At 24.9% G+C, this 25162-nt stretch overlaps 2 protein-coding genes and 1 non-coding gene across 4 annotated transcripts in view; 1 reads left to right on the top strand and 2 right to left on the bottom strand.

The window, feature by feature from the left end:
* LOC114129552 (formin-like protein) overlaps positions 1-17976 on the bottom strand; it is a 33148-nt gene extending 15172 nt beyond the window's left edge. Inside the window, exons 1-2 of one of the 2 annotated variants that reach the window (XM_050199610.1) lie at positions 17333-17976; positions 5602-5685 (exon numbers count right to left, since the gene is read on the bottom strand). In XM_050199610.1, the coding sequence (XP_050055567.1) occupies positions 5602-5685; positions 17333-17584 (336 nt within the window). In that variant the 5' untranslated portion in view covers positions 17585-17976. The remainder of the gene's footprint in view (positions 1-5601; positions 5686-17332) is intronic. The other variant, XM_027994322.2, reaches the window with a different exon arrangement.
* On the bottom strand, positions 4527-4598 carry Trnam-cau (transfer RNA methionine (anticodon CAU)). The gene has a single exon. It is a non-coding gene; the product is annotated as a tRNA-Met (tRNA).
* Positions 17977-23675: 5699 nt separating the features above from the next.
* On the top strand, positions 23676-24545 carry LOC114129569 (translationally-controlled tumor protein homolog). The gene is made up of 2 exons (XM_027994354.2): positions 23676-24148; positions 24270-24545. Exons 1-2 carry the CDS (start codon positions 23795-23797, stop codon positions 24435-24437), a joined length of 522 nt encoding a protein of 173 aa, XP_027850155.1. The 5' UTR covers positions 23676-23794; the 3' UTR covers positions 24438-24545.
* The last annotated feature ends 617 nt before the right edge of the window (positions 24546-25162 follow it).

The raw sequence follows: 25162 nt of genomic DNA, 5'->3' as shown, positions 1-25162 counted from the left end.
TGGAATTTGACAATTCATCATAATAAAAAGAGGGTACTGGAATCAACTGTATAGGTCCACATTTGGATATTTAAAATTGTAATTTATAAAAAACGGAAAATTATCTGTTGAAGACTATACAGTATATAATCAACAAGATAATTAACTATACATACTATATTACTATAATATTTTACAATTCAACTCTCTGATAAACCGCTGGTAACCAAAACAGACGCAAGAATTAATAATAGTTCAGTACAAGGTTCAGCTTAATATCACAAGATGGTTTTGGAAAAAATGATAAATAAATCTGTTATAAAAAAAATAAACTGGTTTCATATAGGAAAGGTTTTTATAAAAGTGTATATATTACTACGATATCATATGGATACAATTTTCTAACTACAACACTTTGTCAGAGCAAAAGATCGTAATTCATTTATTATTCATTTTTATTCTCATAAATATAATGAATATAATACCCACCATACTTCCATGTATAAATTCATGGCAGCTCGTAGTCCATAAAAACACAAGATTAAATGGGGAGGGTCACAGTCGGCCGCTTTCATGTGCCACATCCCCACTAAAAAGGATTTTAAAAAATGTATACATACACACAAATACAGATGAATAATGAGCTAATTAATTTGCATTTAACGGCAAAACTCCAAACCAATATAAATTGGGTTCTATTGGTTGGTTATCTGTACCGTAACGTAAATTTAAAAAACCAAACAAGACTAGATATACTGTCTGCGTTTGTGCACCTACTACAGACACTTAATTATAAAAAAAAATTATGCGCCCGCATGTAATTAAAAGCTTGAGCAGCAAATATATATATAAATATAACATTTTAATTAGTCTAAATAAATGGATAACAATTATTCATCGTCATCTGCACAGTAATTTTTTTAACACGGTGTTTCTTATTAATTTTCCATAGTATACTTAATTTTTATGTTTAATACATATTTGGTGTTTACGAGTAATTTTTTTTTTTTTATTCTTATATAGCCATACTTAAATATTGTAATTATTATATGAAGGTACTTTAAAACACAAAGAATATAAAAAATTAATTAAAATTATCAAATAATAAACATTCAAAATTACTTATTATAAATAGTTTTCATACCCATTATTTATACTACTCATTAATCATTTTAATTATATCATACGTTATATTATATTATAAAAATATAGGTAAATTGAAAAAAAAATTTAAACGTTTAATGACATTTTGATTGACAATATTTTTCGAAGTTTATAATGATACATTGATTAGTTAATATATATAATGTAGATTTCATATTTTTATAAAAATAAAAAATAAATAATAATGAATTAAATACATTATTGTGTTAAACAAATTGTATATAAAATTGGAGGATTGTAGGTTATAGCTACTTTTTAGGGAGTATAATGATAAATGCTATAGGATATAAAATCACAATTTGGTAACTAAACTAAAATAGGTAGTGATTTATACAGTTAAGTAGCAACTGATAAAAAATGTAAAAAAACTCGTTAATTAATATTTGGGTCGCCAGATCCTATTTTATATAATATATCAAAATCATCAATTCGTTTCGGTAGATTCCAATCAAAATATTCAATTATTTTTTAGAAATTATTTCTATTTTCCAAACCCTGATTACGAATACATGAAAACCAAAGATACAGGTACCATATTTTAAACATATTTGAATATTAAAAATTATATAAAAGCAGGTTATTAAAATGCCAATTACAGTAAAAAATAATAATATATTTAAACTAACAAATCTCAAGTACAATACAAAAAATGATTTAATACAATTGATAGTAATATAACATTACAAGTAACAAGTCTACAATAGTGCACAAAAAATTTATTTGTTTTTAATTTATTATAATACTTATGTAAAACAACAAACCTAGAAATATAAAAATAAATATTCAAATACTAATAGCAGGTGGGCTCAACCTTGTTGGTCCATGGTCCACAGTCTTACTTTAATTCGGACTTACTTTTGTTTAATTGAAAGTTGCGGCCTTATAATGTGTACATTAAGCTCACAAACGAAAACTACACGTATTATTTTAAACATTTTTCATCAAAACTTAGTATTTATTATTGACAAAAAAAAAATCAAGAATTTATATAGGTAAAGGAGATCAAAAATCATATACATATCATAGTACATAACACTACACATATTACACATATTATTCAGTTTATCAATTAAATTATTTTGAATTTTTTTATGACTAAGACGTTTAAGTGATATTTAACAAATCTAGTATAGAATAAAATATATTTTGACCTAATAATAAATAAAGGCATAAAACTCTTTAAAAAATTTAATTCTTTAAATTACTATATAAATAATACTATGTATGTATGTGTAATTAGTTTAATAAATAATATTAATGTTATTGGCAATCGTCAATCTTTTCGTCCTAACTCCTAGTAATAAAATGATTGAATCGTTTAATCACGTCTTGATTCGTAGGGTACTACTCACTATACAGGAAGTGTGTACTATCATTATACAAACACATCCTCTAAAATAACTTTGCATGTTAATTTTTTATTTAAAAAAAGATTATCCGAGGTAAGTAATCTCAATAATATATTTGTAAATACAATATTCATTTTACAAAACTAAATTGACATAATATAAAATTTAATAAAAATAAGCCACAATTTATAAAAAAAAAAAAAAAAGATGTCCTTAAATACTTTTTAGAGACAAAGGCAATAAGAAATTTCAAAACCATGTTGAAAATATAATTTAGAAAATTTAAATAAATAAAAAAAAAAATTATATAGTTCACTGGAAAAACTTCTTTGAAAATATTTTATGAGCATTCAGTTATTAACAATTATAAGTTATGTATAATGTATTTCCATTGATTATAAATATAAATAAATATAATTAATGATATTATGTAGGTACATATACCTAAATATAAACTGACTCAATTTTAAAATATAAATAATAAAAAGGGGGAAAGCAGGTAACCGCTCTGCTGTACCTACAGTAGGTAAGTCAAGTATACTCCGTCATTCAGAAAGTTATTGTTATGTATGTGTTAAATTTGAATTCAATTATAAATCATTACAACAAACGAAAAACGGTTTTAAAGTGAAGACGATTTGTCAGTCTATATTTCCATTGATTAAATAAGCTACAAATATAACTAAGATATTAATAAGAATATTCATATGATTTTTAATAATGCTATAAAAGTAATAAGTCATTTATTTTACTATTTACTAAAACGGTAGGTTAAATTAATGTTTTCCGAAAACATTGAATTAATTATATTTTTAATAGTAAACACTACATATATTTTAAATTATACCAAGTGTAGAATATTTTAAAATAGGACAGTAAGTGAACATTCAGATAAGCTATAGTTATTCGTTTTTTGATTAAGTACAACGATCCGATTTTGTGGAAAAATAGATTTAAGAAAAAATTACCGTTTTCCTCTAGTATGTTTTGTCTTTCCCAGTTATTGAGAAAAATACTGTGAATTTTTTTACATTTGATCCCCCCCACAATGTACACTGTACACAATAATTTCACTTTACTGTTCGACTAGAAAAGATATTGAAGTTAAAAATTGAAGCACGTTTTCTGAATAAAAATGAGGATGACACAGATGTTCACACACCATTATAAAATCAAATACATTCATCGCTTCGCTCAGAATCTAAAACCGTACACAACATATTACACATGATTTTATTGATATAATTTTATATTATTGATGCTTATAAAAATTATGAATAGGTAATAAATAAAAATCTTACGTATTGTCATACATTAATTATTATTTATTACACGTCTTAAAAGTTTAAAATTCGTCACGAATAAATTTACAGAAAATAATTATTGTAATTGAATTGGCATTGAAATATATATTAAAGTGAAAAAAGTATTATCAATAATCATTCATTATCGTACAATTATTTTTTTTAATTAAATAAAAAAAAATACGACCTTTATTCATAAAGACATCAGATCTTAAATTATAAATAAATTTAAAAAGACGGGAAATTATGATAATTATACAAACATCATCGTCTATATAAAAAAAGCTGTGCTATGACGTAATCCCATAATGAAACACGGCGACATGTGTCTGATATACTCGTGAATCCACAATATCCGGTCTACCGGAATATATATACACGGTGGGAACGATGCTGAATAAAATGTTTCAACGATGTAAGGATGCTCTTGCAGTATCGCTTAATTAAATTGATACAAGACTACAAGTGAAAATTATTCAAAATATACTATATTAAGTAGTATATAATAAATAATACATTATACAACAATTTATGAAAATTATTTTATTTTGTAAATCTAATGTCTGTATTACTCAATTCCAATTCTATTATTGTTTTAAACGAAATTAATAAATTTAAAATAATTGTTAAATTAAAATAATCACAATTAGAAATCAACATCATTGTAATAAAACAACATTTTCACTACATTTAATATTTTATACCAACAATAAAATAGCAAAAAATTTCTTAGCAGAGCGTGGTTTCGATCCACGGACCTCTGGGTTATGGGCCCAGCACGCTTCCACTGCGCCACTCTGCTTGGATGTACGCAATAGTAAAATAAAACTTATTTAAAAGCAATGGTTATATTATATGATAAATTGTATAGACATTATTTAAAATACCAATATTCAATATGATAACCTTATCATAGTATTGGTAATATTTATACCAAGGTGTATTAAACCTTGATTTATATGATTATGTCATTCATTGTAATAATTTATTACCAATACCAATTTGTAATATGATAATAAAATGTAGATATCCAAGTCCCAAGACCCAAACCATCCATCTCACACAAATTGTGACTATAGTTTTGATACAAATAAAGTCTATATATATATATATATATATATATATATATCCATACAGGCAATATATATTTACATAGCATGTTGCATGTGTTCATGAAAGATACCATTATTACTTATTCTTAAGTAATTATACTATTAAAGTAAAAACAGAATAAAACATTATTCATTTTAAATAGGTACCTATATTAATTTTTTTTATTTAAAATAAACTATTTATACATAATATGCACAATTAGCTTATATGTAAAAGGTAGAAGTTGATAAGAAGGGGTTGATAATTAGGTAGTCACCCATCTTAATTTAGTTCCTACAATAATTTAAAAATCATTGATTTTTGTTATTATTCAAAATGATTATGATCAGTTTTAAAATAAATTATATTATGTAAAATTAAAAGTTACATAATTGTGTAACGTAACTCAAAAGATTACCTAACAACTAATTATTTATCTCAATAGTATTGCACGTAAAAATCTATGTCATATTGAGGGGAAATATTAAATTTATATTCATGTCTATATTAATATACAAGTTCAGATGTCATTATGTCAATGATAATATTACTTCGACAATATCTTAGTAAATATATTACGAGAAAAAAATAAATCATTAAGACAGAAAATTACACGGCTGTGCAAATTTAATAATAAAAACATTGTACTAACTACTAAGTTTTATAATTTTATACCATGATATAATATTATAATAAAAATATATTTATTATACCTGATCACAAATTAAGTCCCATTTTTTTTCGTCATCATACTGCTTAAGGAGTTTTGCTTTGTCCGCAGGCAAATTCATGGATGCCTGTAACATAAGATCAAATAAATTGAAATTAATAATTAGTTTATTTCATTCTAAGTTTCTACACAATTGCTATTGTTGGGACAAATAAATCAATGCAAGTGAATGTAATTATTTATAATATCTATCTTTATGCAATAATTCTAATAATGCTATGTACTTATCCATACATCTTGAAATATTAATAACGAGTAGGTACAAAATACAAATACGAACTATCAAATTAATTACAAATATATGATAATGTATTAATGCTTAACCATAGAATTATATTTTTGCAAAGTTAATATAATAAATTGATGATTATATAATAATAACAGTCAGTTAAAATTTCAAACAGTTAATATTGATTATTTACAGAATTCGAGTAAACATTTAGTTATTATTGTTAATGCCCAATTACTATACTACGTTAATTTAAATATAAAATTAATTAACATTTGTATAATATATATATATATAAAAGCAAAATATATATATATATATGTATATATTAAGTAATTGATTTAATCACCATCAATCATTAATAGTGAAAATCAAAATAAATCTAAAATAATTATTTTGTAGTAGGTACATAATATTATGTCGTACATCTAATTATCTTTTATTTCCACTTTTAAACTTTAGACTGCTCTCTGGTATAATTTAGGTATTAATGTATTACACGAGTATTAACTAAATATTATTAACCTCACACTGCTATTATATATTATGAAATTTACATAAATCTTATTTTACATTTTTAATATTATTATTATTATTTAGCTTTTATTAATAATTATAGCTCAACAATTACATTACATTAAAATATTAACTATTCAATACAAAATAAAAAAACAGAATAATAATATTAATAATAATAGTAAGTTATATAAACTAAAAATATAAAAAAACAAAAACCATAAACATTCAAATGACAAAACCACCCTCCTGAATAAAAGAAATAAAAATAGTAACAACCTGTTCGGAGTTGGAATTTAGAATGGAGCTCCATTTGAATGAACGTTCAAGGAGTTAAGAGAAGTAACTAAGTTATGACCTTCTATACGGATTAAAGTGTAAAGGACAATCGAAAAGAATATGCGATAAATCACAGATGCTTTCCTCCATATGAAGAATGCAAAAAGAAGAATCATTTAAATTTAACTTGTAGGTATGCAAGGGTAATAGATAATGCCCTATATGTAGACGACTGAACTGAATAATAAATAACAATATATTTTTGAAGCAAAAGTTGTTAATAATAGGTTAATAGGTTAATAGGTACAATGGATCTGAAGGCAAAATTAGCGGGTAGATTGTACCAATAAGCAGACCAAAGATTAGATACATGATGTCATAGAAGAGAGATAAAGTCTAAGCAAGGATTTAGGGAAAAAGAAAGACTAACAAAATTGGAGGAAGATTCGGTTAAAGAATCGGAGATCTCATTTCCGCAAATTATTTAATATTAATATATTATTATTATATTATTATAATACATTAATTAATTGTCTATTAAATTTTAATTTATAAAAAATTTTCAATTAATACAAACTTAGTTTTTAAACATAAATATAGGTTATATTTATCATTTAAAAGTAATTAAAAATTAATATAACTAATAAATGTGTAAACAAACTATATAGTAATATATACTCAATATTGTTATTTTTGTATTAAAATATTAAACCATGTTTTTTATCGTTCAATACTTCACACTTAATTAAATAAAATAATAAATAATTTAATAAAATTCGATACCTAGACTACTATATTTATTATTAAAAATGAATAATGAAAGAAATAAAATAATTATATCAAATTTTGAATGAATACCATATCCTATTGTATATTTGTATCCTGTAGATATTTTGATTAATTTATTATCAGTTCTATTCAATATCGAGCTGTTATGTTAAAAATAAACATACTACATTTAATTTAAACACAATAGATATAAACGAATTACAATAATTAATGACTTACACAAACCATTAATAAATCATCCAAAATATTTCGTGTTTATTATTCCACTAATATTATGATACTGTAAGTCTGTATAAGATTGGTTTAAATTATTTAAATTTAAAAAGTGAATAATAATTTTAAAAATGTAATCATTAAGGTAAATAATTCAATTTAAAGATAACAATTAGATTATTTAATTAAATCTTATTAATTATAAATACAAATTAAACAATCATAAATCAATTTAAAAATATAAGTTATAAAGCAATTTTCTTCAAATTTATTTTTATTATATAAAAAAGACAAATATAACGTATATAGTACTATATTATATTTATTATAAATAAAATATTTTTTAACTGCGTATAAATTGTAATTTACCTCAAGGAATACCACATTTCACTGTGCACTATTTATTTATACGTAAAACAGTAAATAATACACTTTTTGTTTTTGTTTGAATAGATACTAGAAAAATGTCATAATTTTCATTATATAACCTCTACTATTATTGTTTGAAGAAAGCATTGTTACTCAACTATGTTTTTCCTTTCTCCAAAACCTTATTATATCGTTATTGCTATCGTTAAAATATTTTTGATTACCGGCGTGGAACTAACATTAAAATCTAAAACTAAGTTAATCTTATATCACAACTCACTCAGAAGGAACTGTAATAGATATAAAAAAATAATTTTTGTTTTATACTCATTTTAAAACAACATATTTATGTGATGAACACTCGAGGGTTCATTAACAATACAATACTTATTTCATTATTCTGATGATACTTAAAGCCTAAAGGTAACAATACTGCCCTCGGGAAGCTTAGTGAGTGGATCATGACATAGCACCTCAAATTTTCTATTAAAAAACAATAAATTATCGAACACTGAGTATAATAAAAGCAAAAATATAGTACCACACCCATTTGATATGATAGCTGTAGTGGTTGAGGGTCTATTGTGATTTTTAAAATCAAAGGGTGTGGTGTCGAAGAAGTTTTGAGGGCTCTCCGATATTAACTTGCATTTTATTTTGAGGGTACTATTTAATTTTAAAACGTATAAAAAATAAAAATGTCTAATACAATAACACAAAAAATTGTATATTTACGTAATTTATAAATAAATACCATTTGATACATCATATTAATGCTGTTTTTAAATAGATAATAAAACAAGGCAATATATTAAACATGACTATAAATAAAATCCCGCAAGTCCATAATTTTTATTTTAGTTGGAATATCAAAAGATTTAAAAAATGTATTTCTTCCTTAAATGAATATTATAATTGTTTAATATATTGTATTACCAAAGACCGATATGATATAAATAACATGGTAGAAAAAGTATCTTATTTCATAAGCGGGCGACTTGATAAATTCCATTTTGTTATTCAACTAGAATAAAAATACAAGAACAATGCTTATTGTAGTTGTTTTAACACATATATGGGCTGTATTTAAACTAAATGTGCATAAAGATTGCTAAGTATATTTAATACGTTTTATTTTATCAAAACTAAATATTAAGTACCATACAAAAAATTGTATGTATAATTTTTAAGCGGAAATATCAAAAATGTCTAATGGAAAATTAAATATAATTAAATTATTAGTGTCAAATATAATATAAAAGTATTTTAAATTACTGAAATAAATATATACTTTCAAAAGTAAATCCTGCAATTCATAATTAAATAATATAACAATCATTTATTTATAAATAAATTATACATAAATAAACTTAACCGTAAATAAAAAGGTATTAAGATAATATTAAATACTTATTTTAACTATTAAATAATTTCAACTATTTTTGAACACATTAATTAGTAAATTTAGTAAATTACGTTATTTCTATCAACTTCAATTACAAAATACAATTTTTAATTCTTATCATCACAGCTTAAAATTTGTATTTTAATTAAAATCATCGAATTTCTTTATGAATAATTATTTTTGTTTAATTAATAACGAAATGTGTTTGTATCTTAAATTATTTTACCATTCAACATTGTTATATATATATTTATTTATTTATACAGTGCTACACGCATCATTAAAAAATTAAAACAAAGCTTTTTAAGCCATCAAAACAGTTCGACATAATAAAATAAATAATAAAATGTAGGTATACTGAAAATTGGGTCAATATAAGCACGCAATAAGAATGAACCTCATAAAATAATAATAAAACGTTTTCAATTTATAACTATTAAAGGATTGTTAGTTTTATAGAGACTTTTTAAACTTTAAGCCCATTTATTTACATCAAAGAAATTTATAAATGATTTTTATTTGTTTATAGTGTTAAATCTTTTTATTATTATTGTATTAATACTTCTATAAAATAACATAATACATTTTGTACTTACTAACTTTTATTCGTTTTTTGGTCTATGTGCATTGTGCATCCATAAAAATAATAATTATTAATCCGTCATCATAAAAAACAAAAAATATTAACAAGAAAAATAATAGATAATAAGATATAATATTACAATAAACTTACAAAACTTTTTTATAAACAATTCCAAGTGAAACTTAACTCAAAAGTTAACCCTCTATAATTCAAACAATGTATTTTAACTTTATTTCTGACAACCCTTCCTTTAGTTTCAAATGAAACTGGAATCGTGACTTATAAATAAATATTTAAAAACCCATTACTATAAATGTATAAATATATTCTGAGAGTCAAGATTCATCAGTCATCACTAACACAATTATTATTTTATATCATATTGTAAATTAATTTACACAAAATAAAGTTGTAACTTATGTATGGTAAGTAAATTTCGATATTTTAAAGATTAATTTAAGAACTTATTTTATAACTAAATTTTGAACAATCAACTAAAAATAAAAAAATAATAATACATAATATAAAATGCAACAACTATTTAATTCACATTATTATTTTTACAATTCCACACAAGACAAGTGCTATTCAAATATCAAATCTTTAATAATTAAAATATAACAATTAATCACAGTTTATTTCCAATAAATATCTATCATCGTTATGACTTTGACGTTAAATTATTTAAATGTTAATAGTATATTTGTAATAGATCATAATTTCTTATACCATTCACATTCAAAAAGAAAAAACGATAAATTATGTTCACCCAGAAAGGTACTATTCAACATAATACACACTATAAAATATACCTAAAATAGTAACATGTAATTACTGATTAGTGATAAGTAACAGAAGCAATTAGTCATAGTCAAAATCAATCACAACACAATTCATATTTTCATCACTACGAAATACTTCAATATCTGTTTTGCAGAATGATAAGTAAAATGATAAAGAAACTAGTTCAACACCACGTAGGTATGGTTTATTACAAATTATTACAAACACTTAACAAAATATTAGTATCATATTAGTATTATTGATAGTCATTACGGGAATACTAAAGAAAAGAAAAGATAATCAATCTTTAAGTTTAAAATTTTAAATAAAATTAAAAAAATTCATTGCATTTATTACTGTTATTAAATGCGAAATACAGCGATTATAAATTCTACATTCCGCGAGAATATTTACCACTCTTCTTATCAATCTTCAAAACGATTCAAACAATAATAAAATGCTTATGGTTTAAAATCAGAAATATTAATGCGAACACATGTTTCATGTTTGCGACCCTAGTACCCCACTTCATTGTTTGCTTGAACGCGGATACAAATAGTGATAGAAAAATATGACGAATTGTATTTTGTTGCGTTTTAGGTACATTTAAAATGATTATATAAAGAAAAATCCAATAACGTTAATCCAAAAAGTGTATGAAAAATCAGGCATTATAAAATCTGGTATTCATCAACAATATAACACATAGTGAATAATGCAAATCAAATTCAATAAACTCAGAAATGTAAAATAATATTATTTCTAATTAGTAATTTTATATATTAATTCCCAAATAATCACTAAAAGTAAAATATTGTTAAATATTTATAATATTAAAGAAGAAAAGAATTACTTGAATACTTGATCTTACTATTAAATAATGAAAATTAATTTCTATTTTATATTAATATGTACATTTATAATATACATCATATTAAAAAATCATAGGTAATACTGTAATACTCTTAAACATAAATTAATGCTTAAGCCTATAAAATATATTTAAACAAATTTTATCTAAAATAATTATATAAATAAAAAAATTTCGCCACTGATCATATTTTTAATGATTTTAAGTACTAAATAATATACATCATATAGGTAGGTACTCATATGATATCACAAATTGTAGGAACATTTATATTTTGTTTTAATTAGAAGATTCCAAGTTAAGGGATTTGGGAATTTATTTTGTTATAATTTTATAATTACGCAACTGTAACTGATGATTATTATTTCTAAAAAGCATTGTTATTACAACTATTATCAAAGAGTTAGACAAACATTTTTTGATAAAAAACAGAATATTAAAATATTATATTATATTTATATGAATATGATAACAACGATACATTTTAACTAATTTTTTAAATAATAAATTGATTGAGTTTATCCGATTCTATTATTATGTTAAGTATTGATTGTTACATTTCACATACCAATTGTTTAAGACGTTTTAGTTAAATTTACTATTTAACCACTTCTCTTTAACATTAGCCTATCACCAATGGCTTTACATAAAATATTAATTTATTAAATTGTTGTTCACTTAACCTAACACAGGTATAGGAAACTTTTAATAAAAAAACGATACTGAGACTGCAAAATATTGAGTACTAATATTATTCGTTTCGCATCGCTCACTTCGCCCAGCTTATCTTATTTATGATCATTATACATTTGAATCGGTCCGGATTTCAAATAAAATCTTAAATTGTACACCTAACTATACATTTAATTAAGTTAGTATTTCTTCTCATTTGATATAAATAAAAAGAAAGCAAAAAAAAAATTCTTTAACAAAGCATTAAGCATTAAAAAGGAAATATTTTCTAAGTCATATTATAGATACACAATATAACACTAAACATTGAAAAAAAATGAAGATTTGAACCTAGCATTTTATAGTAAAAATAGAACAAATCATGCTGAGATTTTATATATTTCTAAAAGAAAATGGTAAAAGTTATAATCATATATATATTATATATTTATTTTCGTAAATTAAATTACAATTTATCAAGACAATATATTATTATACTAATGTAGTTTATTAGAATTTAAAGTGATAGAAAATTAAAAATATAATTATTTATTAATGTAATCTTGCAATCTTATAAGTCTCTATATGTATAATTTAAAAAATAAGAATTTATAAAATAAAATACTTAATAAACTATACGAATATAATAAACTTAATATAATAAAAACTAGTATAAAATACACAATTTTTTTATAGCTAAAAAATTGTATATTAATACAGCAAAAATAATATTATACTGAGTTATGTCACTATTTTTTTTTTTCAATAGTGAAGGTTAGTCGTAGCCAAACTATTAGTGCAAATCTATACTAAAACAAACATAGAGCTTAGAAAATTTTCAGGGTTTTTCTAAAACTATACATACATGAAATAGTTATAAATAAATATTGAGATCTTTTAATCTTTAGTTGTTATCTTTAAACGTAACTAAATAGTCTAAATTTTAGACCATTTAGTTACTAGGGGTTAGGTTTATTTAGACTAAATGATCCATAGTATGCAGACATGCAGTAATCACAAAATACAACTCAATGCGTACCCGTATTATCTTAATAATCCAATAATAATATACCTCTGACCTTTGGATAAATCGTTTAGATTAAAAGGTTCTAGAAATCAGCATACTATAATACATTTATTATTTAATAATTGATCTTTTAACAATTGGCAATCACTATAGGTACAGGAAGTTATTTTGTCATTTATAAACCATGTAGTATCATACCTAAAGTAAATGTCGAAGAGTGAATTGCGTACATTATTGTACCTATGATAAAGAATCGGAGAATAGATCAGAGATTTTAACTGTTAACTTAAGAGGATGTCAGCGTATTACTTGTTTGTCTCCCTGACCTACTAGCATCATGGTAATTTTTCCAACCTTGTATTGTTAGCTTTAGTATTAGAGTGATCAGTGAATTGATCTATTATACAACTTAAAACCAAGAACAGTAAGAACATTATCTATATTTATACGTTGGCCTTCTTATATTGCAATTTATATGTAAGTTATTAGTATATTATAGTATATAAAATATTACAATTTAAAAATGTTTATGTCTTGCTTAAAACTTTAAACATCGTAAAAAGCTAAAGTAAAAACAAAGATGTAAACCAAGGGCCATTCTTCCAATGACAGGTTAAGTTTTCGGCTTAACCGGCGGATAGCGGATTTTATTATCGGCATAATTCTGCCGGCTAAGCCTAACCAGTAGAATTCTATCAATTAGCACTATTGGACACTAACTGGACATTGTAAAAACGGCTCTAATTCACTCAATTACTAATGAATAATCTCGTGAATAATGTTAATAACACAAAAACACAAAGTTGATTCTGATGAACACAAATTTGTTTTATTACGTGTGGGTCAAAATAAAAAAACAAATAGTGCTCCTATATATTCTTAAAGGGATATCTTAACAGTTCATTTTTAAGGAAGACTGCCTACATATGTATACAAGTGTGATTGTGAGTGTAGTAAATTATTAATTATTATAAGTGTATACATGAACACTCATAGGTCATAGGTGATAACATTTAAATTCCACATGTCACTACACTACTGCGTGTCGTGCGTGAGAACACTTTTCTCCGCTCAATGTGTACCTATACTACTTTTTGTCCATCATTACAAATTACTAGTTGATCAATATTTATCGGATAAGATTAACTAGCAAAAATAGATTTTTATTAAACTTATTCCTTTTTTAAATTGTTAAGCAGTTTAACCTTAATATATCGCTATAAGAAATATTAATTGTTTTGTAATTTTAAATTATTCAGAAAAAAGTAGGGAGAAATTTTAATAAAACAAAACATTGATATTAAGTTTAATTTTTGATAAATTCCGATCTGTTTTTTACACAATCATGAACATGGGCGCCCGCAGGGGGGCCGGGAGAGGCCATGTCCCCGCTTTGTTGCCAATGTTTGTTACCTATTACAGTATTTTACCTAACCTAACCTAGCATTTTATATATATATATATGTATAATATACACCTTGCCCCCCACCCGCTGAAAATTTCTGCGGGCACCCTTAATCATGACCAAAAATGGTTTTTGACGTAAAATAACACTAAGCCAAGTAAAAACCATTTTTGAAATTTTTTAATAGTTTTCTAGATCAGCGTTTCCCAAACTGTGGTCCGCGGGCCCCTAGGGATCCACACATGTACCGGAGGGGGTCCGCGAATATTAATTGAAAATACTACATAGTACATAATAATATAAAAACAAAAATTTTATTTTTATTGAGGGGGTCCGCAATAATTTTTACTATCTCTAAGGGGTCCAACAGAGAAAAAATTTGGGAAACGCTGTTCTAAATAATTGGTAAAAATTACCAACGTAGGTATTAAATGGTTAAATTTTAAACTTTAAAGTTAAGATGATATCCGCGTACTATTCGTTTTCTCATAATTTGAATGATAAAACTCGAAAATTTTTAATTAATTCTATAAAAATGTAATACATTAATTAATTATTATACAATCAGGACTCTGAAAGTTGATCCATGTTTTCTAGATATATTTAAAACAATCTTAAACATCATTATTCAATTAATGCTGTTTTCAAATGTTTAAATAGTTGTTTCTATGTCAATATAATATATATACATTATATATATATATATATTTGATTAATTTTTAGTATGTAGTGATTTAACATTTTTATCATTACTTTAACAATAATAGGTATAATAAAAGGTACAATACTAACTTGCACAGAAACCCAACTATATCTTTTTCTCGCCTGTTTTTGAAATTTAAAAAAAACCGCTTGAATAGTTAAATTTAAAACAATTTTTATACCTAATTTAGAAGAATAATGTCACTTTAAAAATAATTTAATGCGCAACAAACATTCTTTCTAATAATTATTAACTACAATATTCAAATAATAAAGATTAAATTCTAAAATGTCATGATTGGATACCTAACAGGGTTATAAATACTAAACATATGTGATAACTCCTTCTTTTCAATTTACTATAGGAAACATCCAAAGTCTATCATAATTTAGATTTTTTTTTTTATTGCTTTGTACCTAATCTGTTTTAAAATATAATAATGAAATTAACATAAAAATTCCTGTCTAACACCACTGCCTTCCAACATTATAAATAAATTAATATTCATAAAAGAACAATTTAATGAGATACCTATCTACAATAATCTTCTAACGCTAAGCAATTTATAATGGTTACACAATTATTAATAGATAGACACCAAACTTTAATAAATTACATTATAAAAATAATTAAGTATACTTTTATTCTAAATTCTTGCATAATAGTCAAATAATATAATAATTTAAATTAAAATAAGTTATGGTTATATATTAATATAATAATATATAAACTATAAAGTTAAACTTTATTTTTTTTATTTATATAACTAGTAATATCACTAGTATCTATACATTTTATACTGATTACTGAGTATTATTTAACAAATACTTAGTCACAAAAGATTATACTTTTTTTTCAACTCCTACACTACCAACAATATTATTTATAAACAATGCACCTTATAATTATTATAATTTTTAAGTTTCTATCAGCCATTATTTAGATGTACTTAAGTTTATTCCATTCTATATATTTAGGTACCATAAGGCATAAATAATCAAAAAATAATGACTGTTTATTTTTTACCTATGAGGTTATAAATGATTACTTTATTATTAAATTAAATTTTAAGAATACCTTAATATATCTACTTATTATTAATGTACATAGAAGTAGTTAACAATAATAATATGTAATAACGGTTATCTATCCTAATGTTTTTAAAAACAAAAATAGGTGCGCAATATATTTTAGGATTTTATTGCTTAGATGGTAATATATTAAATCAATACCTAATTTATATTCTTATGAACCAAATCAAATCTACTAATACGGCAACATGGCAATATTTATATTATCTAGTCGACCAATAAACAAGAATATAGTAACATTTAATAAAATTTGTGTTTTATAGGTAATAAATAGGGACTTTTGATGAAGTCAATGAATTATAAATTTACAATTTATGTATAGAAAGTAAGAAGGCGCTTAGATTAAAAATGTATGTTATTTATTTTTTTTTTAAATAATGGACAATCAGTTAAATTTCCAATGTGGATAAAAGATATGATATAGATACAATAGAGATTAGAAACTAAATAGCTAACATATTTTTCTATATACAATTAATAAATAATAAATAGGTAATTTAATTAATATGATATGAATAATAACATATTAATAAGAATAAAAATATAATATACAATAGTATAATTATATGTTTTGTTTTATTATAGTAACTAACTGAATATATTTATGCTCATGTTTATGTTTACCAGAATATTTAACAAGAATTTATTAATCGACCGTCATGAAACTGGTAATAAGTAGGTACCATCATTTTAATCATAGTTTTAACAATACAAAATATTAAAAATTATATCAACTTCATTTACATTTTGTATTAAAAATAATAATAATAATAACATACCAAGACTTTTGTGAATCGTCTTTCCAACTCACTCTTGTCTGGCATTGGTATTTTAGTCCGAATACTCGCTCTCAAATTATGAGTCCTGGGCAATTCTACAGGCAAATGTAGTTGATGCTGTGGAGTCGAAATCGGAGAGCTGTATTCAGGCTTACGTGTTTGAACGTTACCCATTTTCACGTCATCCAGTTTTGATTGCGGCACAAAAAACTTTAAACAACATAAAACTCTCACCTCATCACCATTCCGCATTTAAAATCGATTTGATGATTTTTATTGAATAATTAAAACGAAAAACATAAACTTAAATGCAACAGGTGCAAGTCTGAACATATGGACAGCCACGTACATGAGAAAATCAAAGATCACATAATAATATTTACACAGAACATAGCATTATTGGCATGATATTAATGAAACTGTTGTAATTTTACTTAAAAAAACAAAATAAAACAAACAAAAAACAAAAAAAAAACTGAAATTCGAATTTTCTATCACATGGACGGAAAACAACAATATCACTCAACCACTCGCGAGTGCTGACTACTGAGAGACTGAAAAGTAAAAACACCATAAAAACGATTGACAACAATAATATTATGTAGCGTAGCGGCCAGCGGTGGCAAACTCAGCACTCGACAGTAGTAAATCCAAAGGACGAAACGAGATGGCAGTTTCTGATCAATGCAGTGTTGCCTGATCATCATATTACAAAACTCTCGGAAACGACATCAATGTATAAATATTCGAACCGACACATTTTATCAAGAAAGTTAAACTTTTTAGGTATTTACCCTTTTTAATAAGTATTAAGTGTAAACGTATATAACATTAAAAAATAATAAATACCTAGATAATAGGTATTGTATAACAAACGTTGTACGTGTTATATGCATACTCTATGCATATTTTGTAACTTACTAGTGTTGGTGTTAGCAACGAATGAGGACCATATAAGTATATAACTAATCACTAAATATATTATATAAGTATAGTGTTATGTCCGAGAATAAATTTTTATTTTTAAGAACAGACGATGTATTATATATTTACCTAATACCTAGATACTTTAAAATCGATGTACATAATAAAGAGACAAGGGTAAGCTTTAGAATACCTAACATAATATTATTATTAATGTGCAACAAATAGAATCTATATAGGTAATTATTGTATATAATATAATATAATATGTGCCTATTATGTATATATGTATATGTGTGTGTGTGTGTGTGTGTGTGTGTGTGTATTGTATATTATTTACATAAATAAATAGTATTAAGTAGGTATAAGGTAACTAACACAATATTGTAAGATACATTATCATACTTTTATAATATATATAGATATAATATTCTTATGCCTATTAGCTATTGGATATATTATTATACTTTCCTGTATTAGCTAGTAGGTAAGTAGTAACATATTATATTTATATTATTCATACAACATAATAACAAATACATAAGTAACTTATTACTTAACTACATAATATTTTATGTCAGATGAATAATGTATGAATAAATATCATAATATAATAAAGTAGGTACCTACCATTATATAATATTATATTATTATCATTATGTAGTTAAACTACATGATTACTTCAAGAATTCGTATTATATTACCTATAGCAGCGTTTCTTTCCCTCTGATGGGTCGCTAGTCGATTTTTAGTGGGTCTTGAAAATTGTATTAATTATATATTATATTCTAAGATATTTATGATATTTTTATAAACGTAAATTAGGTTTATAGATTATAGCTATTATCGACCACAGCAGGAAACAAGCACATACTTCGCTTATGCCTCAATATTAAAAATACATTTGTACAATTATATTCATTACAAACCTATACACTTTATAATATAAAATAACAAGTATTAAAAAAAATAAACAAACTTTGATTTTTTAGAACTACTTCCTGTAAGAATAAATCATGTATTCATGTGGATCGCGATAGTTTTCAAGGGAAAATTTGGGCCGTGGTCCTAAAAAGATTGAAAACCACTGACCTATATGCATTAGACATCATAGACAAACTTAAAGTAGGTACCTATACTCATTACTTGAATACCCTGATCTGTAGCGTGTTGAACTAATGTTACTGAGAATCGAAGATTTGAATATATTATCACACACCCATATTTTATTTATGCACCTACGACCCTCCTAACAATCAAAATTGCTTGATTCACTTAAAATGTAGCCTTCACACATTTACAATCACAAATACAGATGGAGTTAAGTAGATAATGTAGAAATCCCATACTTTCCGTATATTTTACAAGATTGTCCCGTATTTTAATGAAGTGTCCTGGTGTCTCAAGTCTCAGCAAAAGTTTAAAAATAACACTTTTGTCCCTTATTTTGCAGTATATTGCGTCTCGTGTATCACATTTAATTTGTCCCATACATAAGAGTTTTGAGGACGTCCTATATAGTTTTCTTTCCTTTTGTATCATACATACATACCATCTAATATTGTATTATGCACTTATGCAGTTCTTCTGAGTTCTGGGTATCTCAAAGTGTGTAGGTATTCTAACCTCACATTTGACCCAAGGATCTGAGGTATTCCGAAAATTTAGTCCATCAATATTATTATTATAAAACTTTAAATACCTTTTTTTTTTTTATTTTGCTGGTTGAACCGACGACCGGGAGGGAACTGCTTTCGCATTACTTCCTCCCGGCCAAACTTTAAATAACTATCTATAACAGCTATAACTATATAGGTAAATATAGGTACTCCGGCCGGTACTTGTACGTCTATACAAAATACATTTTTATATTATTATAATATTATCTATATACTATTGAACTATTTTCGAATGATTATAATTTTGTATAATACCTACCATATAAGTCCATAACATTTAAATGTGTATGCAGTATGTATTTACACTATTATACTTTAACAAAATATGAAATACTATTATACGAATAGGTAGGTAGTATTTTATATTGTTGTTATTATTAATTTAAACCAACATTTTTATTTTTTACCTATAGGTTTTTTTATTCCCTTGTTACTATTATCCTTGTTGTTTTTTCCTGTCGGATTTTTCCTTAACTTTTATTCCGGTTACACAATAATAGGTACACATAAATATAATTTGTGTTTTCTTATTTTTGATTTTGTCTTATAATACTGCAATTCAAATTTTTTAGACATTAGCATTTAAAAATTAAAATAAACTCATTTGTACCTTGTGTAATCTATAACTTCTAGTTAAAATTGTTAAAAAAAATTACCGACATAAAACATTATTAGCAGGTAGTTAAATTTTTAGTTAAAGTTTATTTTTTTCATAGGCGCTGAAAGCGTTTAAAGACGACGTAGGTATATACATCGTTTCATAAATGATTTTTAATTGATTATTTAAATAAAAAATGTTATAATGTTCTATTTTTAGGAAAATGGAAATTAAATAATAAAAGCAATAAGCATATTTTTGAGATAAAATGCATTAATATAGGATAAATTAAAAAGGGTGCAAAAGAAAGTAAAACATATTTTTTAAACTAAGCCTGCAGTTAGGAGAAAGATGGATAATTAATTATTAAATTATATAGAAATCACATCATCCGCCCAAACTACAATTGAGGAGGGCACATAAGGGACTATGTATAGAGCCCTACGTTGAAGGAGTGTTATAGTTATGGTAACAGGTTATGACTCAACTACAGCATGGATTACAACAGAACTATGGTTTCATGAAGATATGTTAGGGAAAATTAGTTTGAAAACAATGTAATAATATCTTACATTTATGCACCTATTTTACCTACTTATATATTATATTATATAGCTTGACTGATTAAGCTATAAAGACGGTTACGCCCAACGTAGACAAATGTAACAAGTTTAAAAGTACGTACTTAAATTAATCAATAATTTTTGCATTTAGCTGGTTTATCAACATTCAATATCATTCAAACTACAGTTAAACTTTGATTAACCGTCTTAAATGGCCAGCATCAAAAGAGTGACGAATGATTTAATTAAGAAAAAAATGTCGTTTTTATATCTATAGGGATTAATTAATAATTTCAATACTATATAGGTAATATACTAATATGTATTATGTGAGTGTATATCCATAATAAAATAATATGCAAAAATTAGTTATTTTAATTTGTTTATGTGAATCCCATGCTTTTTTCATAGATAGGTTTTTTTGTTTATCTACTAGTACGTTTGTATCCGTAATAATATGAGCGTGCAACATTCTATTTATAATATTCACGATACTATTACCTATAACGATGGGTGAAGTATAACATTGTTCTGTGGTATAACAGAAGTAGACGGATGAGAGTGTAACGAATAATCGAGGGTTTACTGTATTATAATTTGATATTTGTAGTATATAATATATTTTATAAATTATGATATAGTATAATAATTGTAATGCGGGTGTGTCGACCCAATGCCCTAATAATTTAAACTATGAAGCTTGATTTTACACAATTATATCATGATTAATGAATTGCTCTGTATTATTAATATGTCTTACATAATATATAGGTTAAATATGCAATGGCGCCGATGGGTCGATGTCATCTGAAATACTTATAAAAATGTCTATATAATAATATAATACATAAATATACTATATATAGCCTTCTAAAATGGTTTATATTTAAATAATTAATCATTGAAAATTGATACATTTAAGATTTTAAACACATGCAAATATAATAATATAATACTATGAAAGTTTCAAGTTTGAGAACTGAGAATAATAGCTACCCAGCAGTAATATTTGAACGCGATAGGTAGTAGTAACAATTTATTAACTTGAAAAAAATGTAAAATAATATGCATTATACCTGCAAGTCATAAAATAATATAGGCCTAGGTACTCTTTTTTTTTTTTGCAGTTTAAAACCGACGACCGGGAGGGGACTGCTTTCGCATTACTTCCTCCCTGGCCTAGGTACTCTACAAAATTAAAAAATAACTTGTAACATGTAACATATACAATTATACAATACTATTATAATAATTTTGAATAACATATACCTTAAACTTACTTAAAATAAAAACCTATTATCTATTATTATTTACCTTGTACATACCTGCATTTTTCATTCGGTAAAATATAATTAGTACAAACTAGTAAATCATTAAAATATAATATTGTTATAATTTATACCTTTGAAATCAAATTGCAGTACTTGTTATCATAAGCAAAAGTTTGATTCTATGCTTAATAATGCCGTGTACCTACACTGAAAATTAACATATCGACTGATGTATTGATGCGGTAATATTTTAAGTAGGTACCTACCTAAGTAATATCACGACAAGAAATGTTTTCTGGAAACTGTTTCATTCTTCAATGTCTCCAGTGTCGAATATTATGTTAAGACATTTCTTCAAAATCAATAAATAATAAACATTTTTTATGAAAATTGTTAACTATGTTATATTTATCTTCGTAAATCATGAGTATAGGCAGTGGAGTATTTTTTTGAGGTGGGGAAAGAGTGTCTTCCATATTTAAAAGAAATTATAGTCTTATGAAATAGTATTTTACACATACCTATTATATAATTTAAACCCCAACTGCAAAACTGAAATTAATTTTTTAGATCCAACGCCATGTTCTGAGCTTGAGGACTCGAGGTATATTTTTAAACTAAGTTAACAGTTTATCTGGAATATATACAGGAATTATGAAAATTTAACTGGGTTATTAAGATATGTTTTGGACACTCCTCCAAAAAATCACCCAAAATACACCACTATGAATTTATAACATTTATATAGTCATATGACAATATGAATGAAAATTAATATTATATTTTAATGTATGTATATGTATTGTTTATAAAATTTAAAACTTAAACCAAAACTATCGAAAACTTATCATTTAAAAGAATGGACGATTTCCATTTTTAGCTAATTTTTTTACGAACATTTCAGAAATTAAAATTCAGCAGGTAGCGTATACAATAAATAAATGTACTATGGTTTTAATCGTAAATAATATACAATTGAATATACTCAGTTTTCGAGTAACTCAATCTATAATCAATACACTATTGAATACACGGAACATGACACGATGAGTTCAGTTGTTCAGTAAGTTAAATTGTTAATTTATCACAATTGTTATTTCCCAGAATGAGAGATCAAGATGTATAGTTAAAAAATAAATACGACATCAATGGTCATTAAAATATAAATTAAGCTTTCCCGCCAAAAATGTTTATAGAAATTTCATACAACACAAACTGATGCTATTATCCAACCTCTTTGCAATCGTAGATTGAACAAATCAAAAAATGTTCATGATATCAAAGTGATAAATTCCACGTTATTCCTTTTGATTCCGATTCTTTTGTATTTCGGGTCTTTTGCCCTCTTTCCACTGCCCTGGCCGCGTGTCAGTAACTATCTGTCGTTTTTATTTTTTTACTGTTCAACCCCGGTCTATTTTTTAATAATGAAGATCTTCAAAGATATTTTCTCCGGTGACGAGATGTTCTCGGACACCTACAAGTTCAAACTCGTTGATGGCGTCTTGTACGAGGTGTACGGAAAGCTGATCACACGGAAAGTGGGCGACGTACAGCTTGACGGTGCCAATCCGTCCGCTGAAGAGGCCAGCGAAGACAATGATGAAGCCGTAGAAAGTGGTGTGGACGTAGTGCTCAACCATCGTCTGATGGAGACATATGCATTCCCGGATAAGAAATCGTTCACTCTGTACCTCAAAGAGTACATGAAACGGTTAGTGGACAAGATGGTCGAAAACGGTAGCACTGAGGTGGACGTCTTCAAAACCAATATCAACAAAGTAAGTTTAACGGGTCTTTTTTATTGTGCCTGTGAATCTGTTCATATTATGGTGTCTTTAAGCAATATGCTGGGTAATCATTTGCCTATCATTAATTACCGCCATGTTATGATTTACACAGGTTATGAAAGATCTGCTCACAAGATTTAAAGACCTCCAGTTCTTCACAGGCGAAAATATGGATATTGAAAACGGCATGGTAGCTATGCTTGAATATAGAGACATTGGTGATGACAACGTACCAGTGTTGATGTTGTTCAAACACGGGCTCGATGAAGAAAAATTTTGAACAAATATTATTTGGTTTAATGATTCTGTCATTTTCAATATATTTGCTTAAACATGATTCGCTATACCAACTATATTAAGCGATATAAACATAATTTTTCGAAACAAATTGCTGTATTTTTATTTATCCATGCTAAACCAAAATTAAATAAATCTGAGATTTGTTTTTTTATAATTTAATAAAACTGGTCTTAATCTGATGCTTTTGGTTGAGGTAATCACTGATTTTACTTATTAATATAAATATAAAAAATTAAACAACATTTTATTCAATATATACAACACTAAATATTGATACTGTTTCAATTTACAATTATGGTTGAAAAGTAATGAGTCATGGCTAATGTTGCCTAAATGTCTTAATTTAAGTTATGAGATTGATACTTATTATAGAATTAACATTAAGAGTTTCAATTTAATATAAATAATAATCAAATCAATTAATTTTTAATTTGCAAATATTTTGAAAAATCTACTATTTAATTCATTTAATTTTTAAACCGAACTCTATTTGGGTAAAATCAAGAAAATATACTCAGGCTATAAGCAACTACTATCGGTACTAAAAATCATCACTAACTAGTGGACTGATATTAAAGAACTACAATATTTTTTGAAAATAACTTTAAAACAGCTACATGGTAATATTTTTAGAAAGTACTTTATATCAATAAGCAATACGTTTTTAGTTTAATTATTTGATAATAGTCTATATTATGATGGAAT

The sequence above is a fragment of the Aphis gossypii genome, chromosome 2 (genome assembly GCF_020184175.1).
Source record: "Aphis gossypii isolate Hap1 chromosome 2, ASM2018417v2, whole genome shotgun sequence".
NCBI classification, from domain to species: Eukaryota; Metazoa; Arthropoda; class Insecta; order Hemiptera; family Aphididae; genus Aphis; species Aphis gossypii.
Note: the sequence above shows the minus strand (reverse complement) of the source record. Positions and strands in the feature narration are given on the sequence as shown.